Source organism: Hemitrygon akajei, chromosome 1 (assembly GCF_048418815.1).
Source record: "Hemitrygon akajei chromosome 1, sHemAka1.3, whole genome shotgun sequence".
NCBI classification, from domain to species: domain Eukaryota; kingdom Metazoa; phylum Chordata; class Chondrichthyes; order Myliobatiformes; family Dasyatidae; genus Hemitrygon; species Hemitrygon akajei.
In genome coordinates this window covers 56,073,447-56,092,081 of record NC_133124.1, presented here as the reverse complement: position 1 = coordinate 56,092,081, position 18,635 = coordinate 56,073,447, and the positions used below count along the sequence as shown (strand labels likewise).

At 39.3% G+C, this 18,635-nt stretch overlaps 1 protein-coding gene across 1 annotated transcript in view; it reads right to left on the bottom strand.

Moving 5' to 3' along the window:
- The window catches only part of greb1l (GREB1 like retinoic acid receptor coactivator), a 244,989-nt gene that overhangs the window by 72,623 nt on the left and 153,731 nt on the right, over positions 1–18,635 (bottom strand). The window contains exons 6-11 of the mRNA XM_073043512.1: positions 13,153–13,329; positions 9,336–9,488; positions 6,764–6,895; positions 5,960–6,118; positions 3,636–3,752; positions 880–1,017 (exon numbers count right to left, since the gene is read on the bottom strand). Coding sequence (XP_072899613.1) covers positions 880–1,017; positions 3,636–3,752; positions 5,960–6,118; positions 6,764–6,895; positions 9,336–9,488; positions 13,153–13,329 — 876 coding nt within the window. The remainder of the gene's footprint in view (positions 1–879; positions 1,018–3,635; positions 3,753–5,959; positions 6,119–6,763; positions 6,896–9,335; positions 9,489–13,152; positions 13,330–18,635) is intronic.

The window sequence follows — 18,635 nt, the reverse complement described above, 5'->3', positions numbered from 1 at the left end:
GTCTTCTAAAGAGTGAGTGAGCAACTTTAATCTAAACACATTAAAAGCTGATATCAGATAAACAAGAGCACACACACAAAAAGAAACATGCTGAAATCATATATGGGACAATGTTTATAAACAGGAGAGATACATTTTCAATTATTTATTGTACTATGACTGAACATTGTTTTTCAATATTTTAAAAAGATCTGTGATCTTCATTCAGTAAGTTCCTCACCTAGTACAAATGATAATATTTTTATTGAGTGCAGGAATAGAGTTTAGGTCCACGGTTTCCAGTTTCTTTGTCTGGCAGACATGCCTAGGCTGCTGTTAAGAACTCAGAAAATTATCCCAACACATAACGGAGTCAATATAATTTTACCTTATTAAAATTGGTTAAACAACTCTTTTCGGGTAGATGGAGCTCGTCAGCCTGGGAAGGCAATCCATCTAAGAGAGGGAAAACTCTGATTTCAAACCTCCGCTGCCATGCGGCAATACCTACTTATGGGAAAGGCTTCAGGAGTAAACCCTGAGGACAAATCCGGAGCTGGAGTCCCTAAGGCAGTCGAACGTTGTCTTCAACCTCACTCTGGCAACTCCTGTGACATCACTGGTGCCAAGCTATATCGGCCCTTGCCCTTCCCTTGGACAATATCGGTGGCGTGGAGAGGGGAGACTTGCTGCTTGGGCAACTGCTGGTCTTCCATACAACCCTGCCCAGGCCTGCGCCCTGGAAAGGCTGAAGCAAGACTTTCCAGGCGCAAATCCATGGTCTCGCAAGACTAACGGATGCCATCCAAACAACTCTTAACAAGCAATTTATATTAATTTCTAATGGAGCTGTTATAATCCTTAAATCAGGAAAGGTAAATGAATATAGGTAGTACATACCTATGAGAATAACAGGTCTCACTCCAGAATTATTTAATAAATTTTCAGGGATGATGACAGTTTCCCCTGCGGAGATTGGTTGTGGCTGCAAAATTCCAGCTGGCATTGAATGAGTAACAGGCACGGGTAGTGTAGCATCTAAGGAGACAAACAGTGCAGAAGCACAATATTCTCAGTTTTCCTGAAAATTACGATGTTAAAATGAAATTCTTAAACAGGAATTCCTAGACTAATATCTGTGTTTCCTGGTACTAAAATTAACAAATTGATCTATCAAATCTTTACATTCCTAGTAATATGATACACATCCTTAAAAATGTAAAGCTGGGAGCTGAAAAGAAAAGGAAATTTCTGGGAACCTTGGGGAATTTGCAGCAGTTTCGGTGTGGGTCTGGGAATGTAAGATTTCAACACTACAACTCATCAAGAGTGTGTGAAGGAAGCCTTTGTTTTTTTTGTAATTTATTTTTTTAAAGTTCATCATCAAACATTTCCTTAAGATGTATTTCAGACTTTGTACATATATATCATATAATCATATATATCACAAATCTCCACAAAGGTTTTATCTGAGGTATACACTTATAGAAAAGAGCGGAAAGAAAAAAACAAGCAAAAGGAAAAAACTATGTACAAGTAGGGAGTGATCTTTTTTTACAACAGATTCATTGATTTGTGAGAATAAAATCAGGTCTATGAGGCATTATGTAGTTAAACCATTTTTCCCAGTATGAATCAAATTGTTCTAGCTTATGATTAACAGATGCTGTTATCTTCTCCATTTTGTAAATGTCCATTGTAATTTCCATCCATGCATTTAAAGTTGGGTTCTCCCGTGATAACCATTTCCTAGTAAGAGTCTTTTTAACAGCCACCAACAGTATATTCATTAAATATTTATCTCTTTTCAACCATTCTTGAGGTATATATCCAAAATATATGGTCTTACTCTCTAAGGGTATTTCACATTTAAAGATGTCTTGTAGGGCATTGTGTATCCCCCTCCAATAGTTTTTGATAAAAGGGCAGTCCCAAAAAATATAATAATGATTTGCATTTTGATTTCCACAATTTCTCCAGCAAATAGGGAGATTACTATCATAATGGGATTTCTGAGAGGGTGTAATAAAATATCTTATCAAGTTTTTCCATCCAAACTCCCTCCATTTCTGTGAACTGGTACACTTCCATTGATACCTCATATTATTTTTAAGAGAGTTCTCTTTCTGCTATTAAGTACTCAGAAAATTACACCAACAATATAATGGAGTCAATATAATTTTACCTTATAAAACCTACTTAAACAGCTCTTAACAAGCAATTCAAATTAATTTCCAATGGAGTCATAATAATTGTTATATCAGGAAAGATCACTTACAATACTCAACTCAAAACATAGACAATTCCTTCCCCTCACTCCCTCACCACAGACGCTGCATGAAACACAAAGTTCCTCCAACAGATTGCTCCGGATTTCAGCATCCGTATCACAAGACTGTTTAGAAAGCAAATTTAATACAACAACATATAGGTGGGCAAATGAACAAATGCTTGACCAAAAATGCAAATTTTAAGGAGTAAAGAAGGAGATAGTAAAAAGTCAGTTAAATTTAAGGACAGACTAGGATCTGGGCAACTGAAAGCATGGTTATCAGTGGTGGAGCAATATAATTGTAGAAGCTAGAATTGTAGAAGTACAGATATCATGTAGAGTCAGAATTAGAATCAGGTTTAATATCAATGGCATACTGTATCTTGTGAAATTTGTTGTTTTGGGGCTGCAGTACAGTGCGATACATAATAATAAAAATACTATAAATTACAATAAGAACTATACGTGTATAATAATAAATTAATTAAGTAGTGTGTAAAGAGAGGGACAATATAGTGAAATAGTGTTCATAGCTTCATTGTCCGTTCAGAAGTCTGACGACAGAGGGGGAAGAAGCTGTTCCTGAAATGCTGAGTGTGTGTCTTCAGGCTCCTGTTCTTCGTTTTCGAGGGTAGCAATAAGAAGAAGGCATGTCCTGGGTGATGGGGATCCATAATGATGGAGCTGGCTGAGTTTTTCCGATCCTGTGAAGTGGCCCCTCCATACCAGTGATCCAACCAGTTAGAATGCTCTCCACATCTGTGGAAATTTGTAACTTCCTCAAACTCCTAATGAAATAGTGTTGCTAGATCAGACATAATTCTAAAGAAATAGTAAGGCAAATGCATGGAAGAACTTGAAAAGAAAAACTTAAAATTGAGGAGCTTTTCATTTGGGAGTCATTAAGCAAAGAGGTAATAACTGAATAGATCTTGGTGCAGGAAAGTGGAGTTTGGATCACAATTTTAATCAGGGTAGAAGATGGGAAGTCATTCAGGAAATCTTTGGAACAGTCAAGTACATCGATAACAAAAATAAGGATTTCAACTGCAGCTCAGCAGTGTCAGCAAAGGTGGATTCAGGTGGCTACGGGAATAAAGGCAACAGTCAGAACTTCACATCCAGATAACCTCCTGGGATAGGACTAATGGTGTAGGGCCCAAGTCTGAGGTGGGAACCAAAGTCTGCGGTTTCCTTTTCGCTTTAGTAAAGGAGTACATGTCACCATATACTCCTTTACAATGTGTTTTCAGAAAATATCACTGAGGCCAAAATCTAAATGAGAAATAAGAGCTCCCTGACAAACTCGATATTAGAGTAGTTGTACACCAAGGAGTTCTGCAGCTCTAAAAGAGATGCAAGTGTGGTTTTGGACACATCTTACCAGATCTCGTCACTGGTCTCACAGCTGGAACAGGGACTACTGTGGGAGCAGCATTGGGGGAGCCTGGAGACCACCCACGATGACGCTTCTTAGGTGGCCCAGAGCTTGTCATAATGCCTGCAAGTATTATGAAGTATTATTGAGGGATGAATTTTTGCATCCTTAAGAAAGCAAATACTTAAATTTCATTACATAACTCATACTATTACTATACAAGGAATAACATGGATATAGCAAGTAATTGGATAGATAGAATAATTGTTGAGACCGCATAAAAACATTAAAAAGTATTCATACATAGAAAAAGCAATGTGGCCTTTCAAGCCTGTAAAGTATTCAATGTCATGAAACTCATTTCCCTGTAAAGTCCCTCAGGCACAAAATTCCTCTGTACTTCAAGAATCAAACTCTGCCTTGAAATAACATCAGATGAGTGGAAGATTATAACAGATTATTCCTTATACTTGGCCAACATTTATCCAGAATCAAACATAACTAAAACAAATGTTATCTTTGGACAAATGGTCATTTTATCTCAGGCCTATTCATGTGATGCTGCTATACGTCACTGAGCAAAGCTAAAAACAAGATGTGGTACAACACAACAAGATGAAGCTTCGCTTCACCACGGACCATGAACTTCACCTAAAAAAACAATCAGTCTTGTTTTGGAAAGTTTGCGAACCTAGTAGTTAAATTACTGGATTAGCAGCCAGAAGCCTAAACCATTGACCCAGAGGCTAGGATTTGACTTCCATCATGGCACCCGGTAAATTCAAAATCAAGAGATTAAATAAATCTGGTATAAAATTGAAGGCTGGATGGTAGTGTAATGCTATTCAACACCAGCTACCCATTCCATTGCTGACTGTAAAGAAATTGCACATTTTCCCCCTGACAGTGTGGGTTTCCTCCAGGTGCTCTGATTGCCTTCCACATTCCATCCATAGGTTAAATGGTTACATGGGTGTAATTGGGCACCGAGGGCTTGTTGGGAGGGAAAGGCCTGTTATCATGTTGTAGATCTAAATAACCAGACAGATAGTAGCTAATTTCAAAAATAGTGATCACAAAACTATCCTGTAATCACAAAAAAAATCTTGTTAGCAACTGTTGCTCAGTTTAAGAACATCTTCAATCTTGTCAAGTCTAGCTTAAGTATAAATTCAAACCTATAGCAATCTGTAGGTTTGAATTTGTAGGCAATCTGGTTGGTTCTTCTTCAAAAGGACCCAACAATTAAAGTTAATTAGGGACTGTAAATTCATGCAGAGCCAGACACTGTCTGAGAGTGCATCAACAGATATTATCTCTTCCTTCCATAATTTACCAATTATAATTTAGCTATCTTTATTTGAGTGGCTCCAACAGATTTCTCCCCCAGATGTGTGTCCCCTGAGACCAGCACTTGGGATAGGGGAAGGGTGGCTGGCTTGGCCAGATGCAAACTACACCTAGTTTGGAACTGGTAGTCACGATACAGTGAGGTGAAAAATCACCGGTAAGTATTGCCCCTTTATTAAGTGTTACACCCCTTTACATTCAGCATATTGTACTATTCCAATCCAATCTACCAGAGCTACCTTGAATCCTGTCAATTTCCATGAACCCTGCAAATCACTAGTTGAATTATATCAAAGGCCTATTTGTAATAAAGAAATCTGATTTGCATCTACACATGAGGTCTCTCACAGAACAAAGGCAAGATTCGGAAATTCATACTCCTTCCTGCCTGCCCCAAAATTAAATATAGAGGAAATCTTGCCAATGTATTTTACACAAAATATCCTGAATAAAAAACTGCCATTTGGCTCATGGAAAAAAATGTGCAAACTGTACATAAAATCATTTAATAAGTAACTGTTTATGGCTCCTCAGTACTATGACAACAAATCAACCAGATTATTATTCATGGCCAAGCTACTACACTTTAAATTCTATGATACCATGCTAACGTTTTCTAGCTTGGCTATGTAAAGCCAAATCATAATGAATGACTTTCTAGTGAAATCTCTAATGCAACAATGCAATTAAATTTCAGAACCAGAAAAGTAAAGGAATCGAAGTGATTGTAGTGTGCAACAGATATGCATTAAATCAGATATAATAGTAATGTACATCAAAATGTCTCTGCAAAATTGTTAAGCTGCTTATAATGTTACAATTGTGTTATAATGTGCAATTGTTGAAAATCACAACACGAACTTCAAGGGATATGGGGAGAAGGCAGGAACGGGTTACTGATGGTGGATGATCATTGAATGGCGATGCTGGCTCGAAGGGCCAATTGGCCTAATCCTGCACCTATTGTCTATTGAACTTACTGTTTTCTCCTGATGTCAAGCCAGGACTTGATGAAGTTGAAAGAAGTTGAGGTCGAGACAAAGAAGCATTGAAAACGTTGGATTTCCCAGCAGAGCCATTACTATTGGTATTACCATTAACTCGCACAGACCCAGGTGACTGGTTATTTGGGCAAGGAGCTGCACAAAATAGAAATGTTATGAAAAAAGCACTTATGCTTATTACTTTAGAGCAGGACAGCTAAATGAAAATTGCAGCTACCAGACCTACATAAACACATATTATTGATGGTGTTGAAATAGAATGGACCCCTAGCTTTGCTTTGACATTATCACAGCACTTAGGGTGCCTTTGTTTGACGCTTATTCACACATACTAGCTTAAGCAGTAAAGAAGAAACGACTGTAAAGATTATGAGAAATAAGGAATATGAAACAATGTTAGTATATAATGTTATCTTAGAGCATAGATTTCCTCAGGGTGCTCCAGTTTCTTGTGTCCCACACCTAGAAAGGAGAAAGAGCAGGCTATAATTGGGGAGGACACTGCAGAGTCCTTAATCAGTGCTGGTGCAGAAGTTTTAAAGTTACAGATTTTACTAAACAAAAAACAGCAAAGACAAATAAGAAGTTAATAATGTTAATACTGGAAAATAATCTGTTAGAAGAGGGGATAAATAATGAAGTAAAAGTAAGTACTGTACATCACATTAAAATTTTACTAGAACAAAACAAAGATTCAGATGGGCAATGAAGAGTACAGATAATTTCTGTAGATAGGAAGTTGCAAGATTTGCTCTGAAATGGAACAAATTAGAACAGTACCTGCAGTGAGAGGTTTTGCAGGTTGTTGAGCGGCCATGGCAAGAGGTTTTGCTACATTTGCACTCCGAGACAGGTCCTGACATCCAGAGAAACTGGCAGAGGATGCTGCTGAACCATGACTGAACATCGATTCTATAATGTATGAAATATTATAAAACTTACTATTCTGTACCATAGTCAAAGCAGCATTAGAGATGAGTAATTGGAGCTTTCAGAAACTCCTCTTGATAACACATATTTTGTCCAATAAACGACTTAACTACATTCACAAGAGAATATTTTCCCACTACACTTGAAGAGTGAGCATGCCATTTATAATGGATTATCTTAGCCTAAAAATGTCAGTGCTCTTTTCAATTAGTAGGATACGATTCAACATTTAGTGACCATGGAAGGATTAACAAAAGCTACTGAAAAGTAAATAGCTATTATGAAATATGAAAACATATTATTAAGCAGATTTTTAAATAAAGCTACGCACAAACCATCTAATTTCCTCAATCTGCACTACAATGTGGTATATTTTGCTATATTCAGCTATATTCAATCACACATTTTCTGGCTGTTTTATATTTGATTGGATGCTGAAAGACAAAATGACTCTATTTATAACTTAACCCTCTGAGAAAGAATACAAAGACATAATAAGATACAACTTTGGAGATGCAGAAGGCCTAAGGATTACTCAATTAATCATTGATCTGCCCCAAATAGGCTGATCTCAGGCAAGGCTACAATCAAATGGAAAACTGTAATTAGCTTGTGAGTTAAGAGTCAATGAGGAGAGGAAAACAAAACAAAATAAATACTAAGGATTAACGCTGGGCCATTGAAACCACTCACTCCAATTATCCTACTCCACGTTTTCTGCCTTCAAATTAGCTAAGACTTTTCTCAACCTCTATCTATTTATCTTTCATGTACTCATCTAATAAAACTCTACCTATCTTAATCCTGAAAATTATAAGTACAAACATTTGTAGATCAAAACACACAGCCACATTGAGTGGTTGTTTAATTATCTAAAGCAATTCAATTAGATTATCCTCTTAATTTTGAAAACTTAAGGAAATAAAAACCAATATTTTGGAAGCTACCTTTCTAAATTAATACTAGAAATGAATGGCCTATTTCTGTGTTGTAGTTCTCTACGACTCTAAATTCTTATATACCTTTGTTGAGTCTGCACTACAGTCCTTTCTAAGCTAATAATACTTTCCAAATTTTATGTCTGCATCCAAATACCCATTTCCAAAGTTACAGTGACCAAGGTTCTATTTAAATTATTCAACAATTCTTCACTTTTAAATTCTAGTTTTCTTTGAGGTCAATGTTTCATTAAGCTTTGGATCATTTTTATCCTTTGAACAGTATCAACTTTAGGTCATTGTCAAGGACACTTCCTGACACATGTGATGCTTTGCTGTCATTTAGGGTGAGATAAAAGTTGATCTGTTGAGCAGCACTTCTGAAAGATTAGTATTTCCTGTTACATAATCAGATACACAAGCCAATTTGTATGCAGCAAATCATCATAAATAGCAAATGAGACATTACCAGTTACTGATGTTCAATGATTTTGTCTGAGAAGTAGAGATTGGCCAAACAACTTAATTTGCTTGCCTTCCCAAGCACAGCATATGATGCAGACAAACAAAAAACAAATCACATTTTGAAGAGTGGATAAATTTCTCAAGCCCTGAATCCAGTTTTAACAATAATGTTACAGTAATTCTTCAAACTATTTTCAATGTGAAAGCAGGGACACAAATAAAGAGGGTGCTTCACAGGCTGCATCACAGTCTGGTATGGTGGGGGAGGGCTACTGCACAGAAAGAAGCTGCAGAGGGTGGTAAATTTAGTCAGCTCTATCTTGGATACTAGCCTACAAAGTACCCAGGACATCTTCAGGGAGCGGTGTCTCAGAAAGGCAGCGTCAATTATTAAGGACCTCCAGCACCCAGGGCATGCCCTTTTCTCACTGTTACCATCAGGTAGGAGGTACAGAAGCTTGAAGGCACACACTCAGTGATACAGGAACAGCTTCTTCTCCTCTGCCATCTGATTCCTAAATGGACATTGAACCCTTGGACACTACCTCACTTTTTTAAAATATAGTATTTCTGTTTTTTTGCACAATTTTTAATCTATTCAATATATGTATACTATATAAAGTATACGGAATAAGATTTACTTATTATAACTGTATTATTATTATTATTTTTCTTCTATATTATGCATTACATTGAACTGCTGCTGCTAAGTTAACAAATTTCACATCACATGCCGGTGATGATAAACCTGATTCTGATTCTGATTCTGACCCTTCGAAAAATCAACATCCAGACTTCAGGAATCTAAAAAAATATTTCTCACTGTAAAAACTCTGACTGCTCTTTTGTAATCCACTCATTCCACAAAATGATACTGACCACTTTTCCAAGGCAAAATGACCTTGGTATGATAGAGTAAGATGTTAAATGTATTCATACATTTGTATGAGTACCACATGGTATTCTATACAATGCACTGTACTCTCAAATATATGCACGCAGCAATCTCGACAGCCTACCTGTCTGACAGCTGGCAACCGTGGTGCTGCAAGCGCTGGGTGAGACTGTGTCTGCATTTGGTGAAGGCGATGTCGAACCGCTGACTGCAGCAACTGTCTTGGCTGAAGGTAGAGCAGATGAATAACTGCTAGGCAACTGACGAGTTCGGCATTCTATAAACATTTCAAAAACAGTGATTATCATATTCAGTTGTATGTCACACCTATAGATATTTCATTACCACGTAGTTAATATTAACATTACATCAAGGCCTCAAAGTCAAGGTCATGGAGGAATCAGCTGGATTGGCTCTACAAATGAAAGGAGCTCTGAGGGATCTTGGTGTTCTGGTGCACAAATCACAAAAAGTTGAAGAAGGCAAAAGGTAGTTTGGTGTTTATGGTAGTTTTAGAAAAGGGAGATTTTGTTACAGTTGTACAGGGTGTTGATGAAGCCAAATTTGGAATAATGTGCACAGTTTAGTTCCCTTTTCTAAAACAATATATCAGCACTGGCAAGTACCTCAAAGGAGATTGCTGGGTTCAAAGGGCTGTCCTGACCGGAGGGGCTAGACTGGGTCTGTTTTCCTTGGAGTGTATCCTTAGTCAAACATATAAGGGCAGTTGTTGAGATGTCTTAACTTTTGAGGGAGTCACAAATAAGGGGATATGGCTAAAGAGTTTGCTGATGTAAGAAGGTGGCAGGTTATTTAATACAGAGGTACAGCTTTTTTTTTCAGAGATAATGAATATTTGGAATTATTAGCCTCCAAAGGTGGCAGAAACTTGATCATCAGACATATTTAAGGTGCCGATAAATAAATATTGCAAAGATCAAGAAGTTGCATTTCATGGGGAAATGGCCAGAAGAAGAGTTGAGGTCAAGTTAGATCACATCAAATGATGGACCCAATGACCTGCTTCTCCTCCTATTTTTCTTGAGTTTTTGATACCTGTTTTGAAATTGCCTCTAGTTCAATGTTCAAAATCCAGCTATCCAACAAGAATTACCTATTGCAAAAATATTCCATGTGAGATCTACAGTCAGATGAGATTCAGGTTTCCTGTCCAAATACCAGGATATTTTGGCCAAGTCCTAGTTCTCAAATTAGTTATTGGCTTAGTTAATTTGTTTACTGTTGTGCACCAGTCAATCTGCACTGAACCCAAAGACGTTTTGCTTCACCCAAATCTGGCTAAATTCCTGGCCTCCATCATCTCTGTTGTTTCCTGTGCTTTTGTCATCACAGTAAGTCAAGAGAGTCATGGGTGGCACCACAAAAAGAGAGCTTAATTTGTTGTCTATTTAATAAGTACAAACAGATTTGTATTCCAAACTTTATGTACATATTGTCCAGCATATTCTCTATTCCAAGGATGGGCCTGTAACTTGTCGTATGAAAATGAAAAAGAAATTCTAATATTTATAGTGGATACAATGTTTTACTTCATCAGGAGGCTAAATTTGGCATGCTCTCATTGATTCCTACTAACTTTTAAAAATGCACTTCTGCTTTGATGCAGCACAACCCTGTATGGTAACTGCAGGGAGCCGCAGAGAGCTGTCGTCACAGGTCAGCACATCACAGGAACCATCCTCCCCACTGCAGACTCTTTCTATATGGCTCCTTGCCTTAAAGCAGTCCCATCCACCCCAGGTATTCTCTCCTCTCCCTCACCCATCAGGCAGAAGATGCAAAAGCCTGAAAGCACATACCATCAGGCTCAAGGACAGCTTCTATTGCACTGTTCTTCAACTCTTGAATGGATCTTATACAAATACACAGACTTTGGTCTCATAATCTACCTCGTTATGATTCTGCACTTTATCATTTACTTACACTGCGCATTTTTTCAGTCGCTTTAATACTTTGCTCCTCAACTTCATTGTTTTATCTTATTCTAGTTCAATGCACTGTGTAATTATTTGATCTGTATAAATAATATGCAAGACAAGCTTTTCCCTGAATCCTGGTACATGTGACAATAATAAACCAAAGTCAATATGATGTAAACTCTCCACTGGGTAACTTCCTTTCTTTATTATTCCCTTTAATTAATCCTGGCAAACAGTGCCATTTAAATGAGATACCCAAGCACTGAAATCAATGAATGGAAAAAGGAGACACTATTCAGTGTTGCTTCTTTCATAGCTACCCTTGGGAGGAGGAAACTTCTTCAGCAAAGCCTGAAACTGAACTGCAAATATGAATATGCTACATACTGTTTCATCTGTACCCTTTTTAAGATTAGCTTTCAATGGCACACATACAGTGAAATTGGTTGTTTGTATCAACGACCATCACAGACCAACACAGTCTAGGGGACAGCTCACAAGTGTAGCGTGCTTCCAGTGCCAACACAGCACATCCAGAGCACTGAGGGAAACCCAGGTGTTCACGGAGAGAATGTAAACACTCCTTGCAGACAGCAGTGGGAATTTAACTCCAATCGCTAATCACGAGATCTGTAAAGTTTTGCATTGACTGCTACACTAGCGTGCCATCCAATGCATCATCAGCTGCATCAGAATCTCTGATCCTGCAAAGAGACTATGTTTCCCCTAATCCAGATATTTTAAGCTATATTCATTCAGGACATTCAGTGAAAATAAACTTCTACAGCTACAATCTGATGCCATGTTCATACACTCATTCCATTGTTAAAATGTAGATGTCCAGATGAGTCCTAACCAACTTAAGATTCAGCCGCTGTAACTCAAATGATAATCAGCTGAATCCAAGTTCCAAAAACCAGCTTGCCTCCTTACAATATGCCACTGAGGAATCACTTAAAAAGGAATGCAAGACTCAGTTTAAGACTAGAAGCACAAGAAACTGCAGATGCTGGAAGCTGAATTAACACAGAAGATGCTGAATGAACTCAGTGAGTCAAGGCAGCATCTATAGAGGGAAATAGACAGTCAACGTTTTGGGTTGAGATCCTATATCTGGACTAGATGAAGGGACTCAACCAAAAAAAACTGTCCCTTTCCCTTCATAGATGCTGCATGTTTCATAAGAACATAAGAAATAGGAGCAGGAGTAGGCCATCCGGCCCATCAAGCCTGCTCCGCCATTCAATAAGATCACGGCTGATCTGACCACGGACTCATCTCCACCTACCTGTCTTTTCACCAGAACCCTTGATGCAAAAATCTATCCAACCTTGTCTTAGATATATATACTGCTTCATTGGGCAGAGAATTCCACACAAATTTCTCCAGAATTTTGTATGTCACTCCAGGTTCAAGACTACATTGATCATAGACTACTAACAAGGATGCTTATAAAGAGCAGTCACATACACGTGCTTTTAAAATAATGAAGACAATCTCTGCAGCAGTAATACAATTCTCTCTATCGACTTTTCTTTGGATGATGCTTTACACTAGAGGCATTTCAAATGAAAGCCCATCCTTTTCATTTATGCAAGAAGCCTCAGAACAAATACAGTAGTTATTTCAAATTTACAGTCTACTTAGATACTATTTTGGGCAAGAGTTTAACATATATTGCAAGTCTTTTGATACTTAGCAACATCACAAATCCATTGTTTATGGGCAAACATGCAGCTTACAACACATAAAAGGAGAACAAAAACCTACTTACAAAGGATGGATTTTATTCTGAACATGTATTGATAATGGAAATCAATTTAATCATTTAGGTTATAAATTTTCCATTATATTTTACTTCACTGTCTCTGGGAGGAACATCTAATAACATTCAAAGAATTAAAAGGCACCAAAGGAAAGCAATCTGAAAACTATTGATTATCATAAATACAATGAATAAATTGTTGAAGCATTCAGTTTGAGAGACTCTCAATTGATTACCTTTCCAGCAAATTAATGGTCCCTTTGAGAAAACACCTTGTGAGTTTTTGATGAGGTAATATTTTAAGTGCTTCTGCTTCTTCGGCTGGGTTGTCAGTTTTAAGTTGATGTGATTGGAAAACTCGGTGAAGTACCGGAATCCTTTCTCCCCACAGCCTATACAATTTCCCGAGAAACCTGTAGTTATAGCAACCAGACCAAGAGCAGAAAGTGAAGATTATGAATCATTTGGATCCAATTGAATTTTTGTGAAAAAAAAATTATTTCCTTTGAAGCATTTCAGTGGAATGATTTTTTTCCTCTGCAAAATCTAGTAAGACTACAATTCCAAGTAAACATCTTTATCTGCATTGTCCATTTGGTTATACTTATTCATAATTATTTAAAACAGATGTTAGTTGGGTAATTGTACTATCCCATATCCATCAGGACTGAAGCGGAGAAAGAAGATAGCCAATGTAAAGAGGACTGGGAGAGTGATTGGAGGACCAATGATGGGTGAAAGATGACAGCAAAATTTGATAAAGGAAAGGATGGAGATGGGAAGACAGAGACAGGCCAAACAATAGGGAGCCAGCTGGAGGGAGGGCAGAGATGAAGGTGGAAACAACCAGGAGTGTGATGCACGGGAACAAAGAGGCTGCCAGTGCTGGAATCTGATAAGTAAGAAAGATAAAAAGGGTGAGGTGGGTCACAACCGGGGGGGGGGGGGGGGGGGGGGGGGGAGGGTGTGTGTGTGTGTGTTTGTTGGGGAGGGGGCGAGGGAAATAAGAAATTGATGGGTAGATGTGGATAGTATTTTCCAAGGTCTCTCTCTTCTCTCTCTCAAGTACACACACACAGAATATGCGGTGTTCTCCTTCGACGTGGAGTATGAGGCATTACCTTTCTACTTTGCATTGAACTTCACACTTTCAGTAGATGCAGTAGAGAAGGCTGAGGACAGACATGTTGGTGAGGGAATATAAAGAAGAATATAGATGGAAGGAAAGTAGGAGCTCAGGCTGGCCATTGCGGAGCAAGTCACAATGGGTCTGCAGATTGGTTGTCCAGTCTGCACTTGGCCTCACTGATAGACAGGAGGCCACAGCTGGAGCAACAAATATAGCAAGCAAGGTTAGAGGAGGTGGCCTCTCTTAGGGTCCCTGCTTGGTGGAGGTGGAACAGGTGTAAAAGCAAGAGTTGTACATCCTATAGTTGTGGAGGAAAATCCCAGGGATCAGGGAGGGGTGGGTAGTGAGAGATGAGTTGACACGGAGTCATGGAGGGACTGGTTCCTGCAGGAGGCGGGACAAGAGTTGGGAGAAGATGTGAATAGTGGTGAGATTTCATCATAGCTGGCGGAAAGAATGAAGGATGTTGTGCTTGATGTGGAGGCTACTTGTATGAAAGATGAGGGCACAAGAGATTCTGCAGATGCTGGAAATCTAGAACAACAAACACAAAACACAAGAGGAGCTCAACAGGACAGGCAGCATCTATGGAGAGGAATAAACAGTCAACATTTCTCGTCAAAGCCCTTCATTGGGATTGCAAAGGGAGAATGAAAAAGATGGTGGGGGGGGGGGGGGTGAGAAAAAGAAGCTGGCAGATGACAGATGAAACCAGGTGAGGGGTAAGGGTGGTCAGTGGGAGAAAAATTACCAGAAGGTTCAAGATGAGAGTAGAGAAATTATATATCTGTACTGTTTGAAGGGGGTTGGAGAGAGAGCAGAAGCATGAGAAATGGAGAAAATTTGAGAGAGGGCTCCATTAACCAAAGCAGAAAGGAAGCCATACTTTCTGAAAAAGACATCAAATATAGAACTTGCTCCCCAAAGGAATAGTTTGGGAGACTGTTTCATAACTTCATATAAAAATCAAAGTGAGTCCAAATACTATTTATCGACAGTGCACCAGGAATTTCAGCTAAATGCAGATGGAGGATTAAATAGAGAAACTGGAAATTTGCTGCCCAAGATACATCATTCCATTCTCAAAAACAGGATGCATATTAAACCTTGAAATTTCTAAGATATAAACATATTTATCTTCACAAAGATTTAACACCTGTAATGATCTCCGGATGTGTTCTGCAGCCAATGAAGTACCCTTGAAGTATCAGTACCATTTTAACATTGCTGTTCAACTGAATCACAGCAGCCATAAACTAAGCTCACCACAGAAGGTCAGGTCAAGTTATTTCAAGTCTAAGTATGGATTTAATTACTCTTAATAAGTATTAATTATTCCCAGTCAACCTCTTCGGCTGTATAAATAAACTACCGTATCACAAATACAGGGCCTCATTTTGTTCAAGTTTGAATTACGGAAGAATTATTTTTAAAGTCCTAAATTTTTCTTTTCTCTCATAATCAAATTATTTCTTTCTTCCCTTTGATTTATATTTTGTTTCTTGATTAAACATTGAATTCAGCCGTCTAACACTTCTTTCTCCATCCTTATACAACTCATTTCAAAATTCTTCAGTCTGAATGGTAAAAAGCTCCCAGTCTAGGAAAATAAGCCATTTCCATTTTTGGTACCACTGTCAATTATCACTCATATTAAATGAGCAAAGATGAAAGTCATCTGTAGTGTGAGAAATCAGGTTCATATTTCAGACTGACATCTTTTGCGTAAACCAAATTTTGCCAAGTATTTCCACATTTTCTGTTTTTAATTACAAGTTGAAAAGCGGATAGTAATTGGTGTTAGTTTACAACTAAACTTTTTGCTTTACAAATGCTAGAAATATATTATTAAGAGTTATCTTATCTCCAATGGTGTAAAAGTGGGTAACACCAATGGTTACTGGTTATTAGGGTTGCCTTGGTTGGAAAAGATTAATGCAAGTGTTAAAGAGCAATTGATTTTGTAGGCTGCTACTCACTTCACAATGTACAATTGAGATAGAAAGTTTGTGAACGCTTTAGAATTTTCTCCATTTCTGCACAAATATGACATAAAATGTGATCAGATTTTCACACAAGTCCTAAAACTAGATAAAGAGAGCCCAATTAAATAAATAGCACAAAATAACTTCAACCAAACATTTCTGCTAACTGTTGATCAGTCCTACATATTGGTTTGGAGAAACGTTAGACCATTCCTCCATACAAAACTGTTTCAGTTCATCAATTGGACAGGGCCAATGAACTTAACCTGTTCTTCAACAGATTTGACACTGTGGCCCCTGCACATCCCCCACATGATTCATCTGTTGTCGGCCCCCAACCAACACATACTCCACTCTCCCCTCCTACCCCTCCTCACAGCCCCCCACCCTGCGCTTGTGACTACACCCCTCCCTCACCTGAAACCACCACAGTGGGCTTCACAGCTGAACAGGTGAGAAGACAGCTGAAACGTCTCCATCCAAGCAAGGCTGCAGGCCCGGATGGTGTCAGACCCAGGGTGCTCAAAGCCTGTGCTCCCCAGCTACATGGGGTACTTCACCATGTCTTCAACCTGAGCCTGAGTCTCCAGAGGGTTCCTGTGCTGTGGAAGACGTCCTGCCTCGTTCCTGTACCCCAGTGGCTCCAATGACTACAGACTGGTGGCATTGACTTCCCACATCATTAAGATCCTGGAGAGGCTTGTTCTAGAGCAGCTCCGGCCTATGGTTAGGCCACACTTAGACCCCCTCCAGTTCACCTATCAGCCCCGACTAGGAGTTGAGGATACCATCGTCTACCTGCTGAACAGTGTCTACGCCCACCTGGACAAGCCGGCGAGCACTGTGAGGGTCATGTTTTTTGACTTCTCCAGTGCGTTCAACACCATCCGCCCTGCTCTGCTGGGTGAGGAGCTGACAGTGATGCAGGTGGATGCTTCCCTGGTGTCATGGATTATTGATTACCTGACTGGCAGACCACAGTACGTGCGCTTGCAACACTGTGTGTCAGACAGAGTGGTCAGCAGCACTGGGGCTCCACAGGGGACTGTCCTGTCTCCCGTTCTCTTCACCATCTACACCTCGGACTTCAACTACTGCACAGAGTCTTGCCATCTTCAGAAGTTTTCTGATGACTCTGCCATAGTTGGATGCATCAGCAAGGGAGATGAGGCTGAGTACAGGGCTATGGTGGGAAACTTTGTCACATGGTGCGAGCAGAATCATCTGCAGCTTAATGTGAAAAAGACTAAGGAGCTGGTGGTGGACCTGAGAAGGGCTAAGGCACCGGTGATCCCTGTTTCCATCCAAGGGATCAGTGTGGACATGGTGGAGGATTACAAATATCTGGGGATATGAATGGACAATAAACTGGACTGGTCAAAGAACACTGAGGCTGTCTACAAGAAGGGTCAGAGCCGTCTCTATGTCCTGAAGAGACTGAGGTCCTTTAACAGCTGCCGGACGATGCTGAGGATGTTCTACGAGTCTGTGGTGGCCAGTGCTATCATGTTTGCTGTTGTGTGCTGGGGCAGCAAGCTGAGGGTAGCAGACACCAACAGAATCAACAAACTCATTCGTAAAGCCAGTGATGTTGTGGGGGTGGAACTGGACTCTCTGACGGTGGTGTCTGAAAAGAGGATGCTGTCCAAGTTGCATGCCATCTTGGACAATGACTCCCATCCACTCCATAATGTACTGGTTAGGCACAGGAGTACATTCAGCCAGAGACTCATTCCACCGAGATGTAACACTGAGCGTCATAGGAAGTCATTCCTACCTGTGGCCATCAAACTTTACAATTCCTCCCTCGGAGTGTCAGACACCCTGAGCCAATAGGCTGGTCCTGGACTTTATTTCCACTTGGCATGATTAACTTATTATTATTTAATTATTTATGGTTTTATATTGCTATATTTCTTCACTATTCTTGGTTGGTACGGCTGTAACGAAACCCAATTTCCCTCGGGATCAATAAAGTACGTCTGTCTGTCTGTCTGTCTGCTGTAATATTTCTGGCATACCTTGCATGAACAGCCTTCTTCAGGTCATGCCACAGCATCTCAATTGGGTTAAGATCTGGACTCTGACTTAGCCATTTCAAAACACACATTTTCTCCTTATTAAACCATTCTGTTGTTGATTTACTCGTGTTTCAGATCATTGTCTTGCTACATGATCCAACTTCTATTAAGCTTCAAATGATGGAGCACTACCCTGACATTCTCCTGTAAAATGTCTTGATACAATTTTGAATTCATTGTTCCCTCAACAATTGCAGGTTATCCAGGCCCTGTGGCAGCAAAGCAGCCCCAAACCATGATGCTCCTTCCACCATGCTTCACAGTTGTTATGAGGTTTTGGTGTTGGTGTGCAATGTCCTTTTCCCTCCAAACATAGCAGTGTATATTTCTGCCAGAAAGTTCAACTTTTGTCTCATCTGTCCACAAGATATTGTCCCAGAAGCATTGTGGAACATCCAGGTTGCCTTTGCAAACTTGAGATGTGCCGCAATGTTTTTTTTGGAAAGCAGTGATTTCCTCTGTAGTGTCCTTTCATGAACACCGTTCTTGTTCAGTGCTTTTCATATACTGGACACATGAACAGA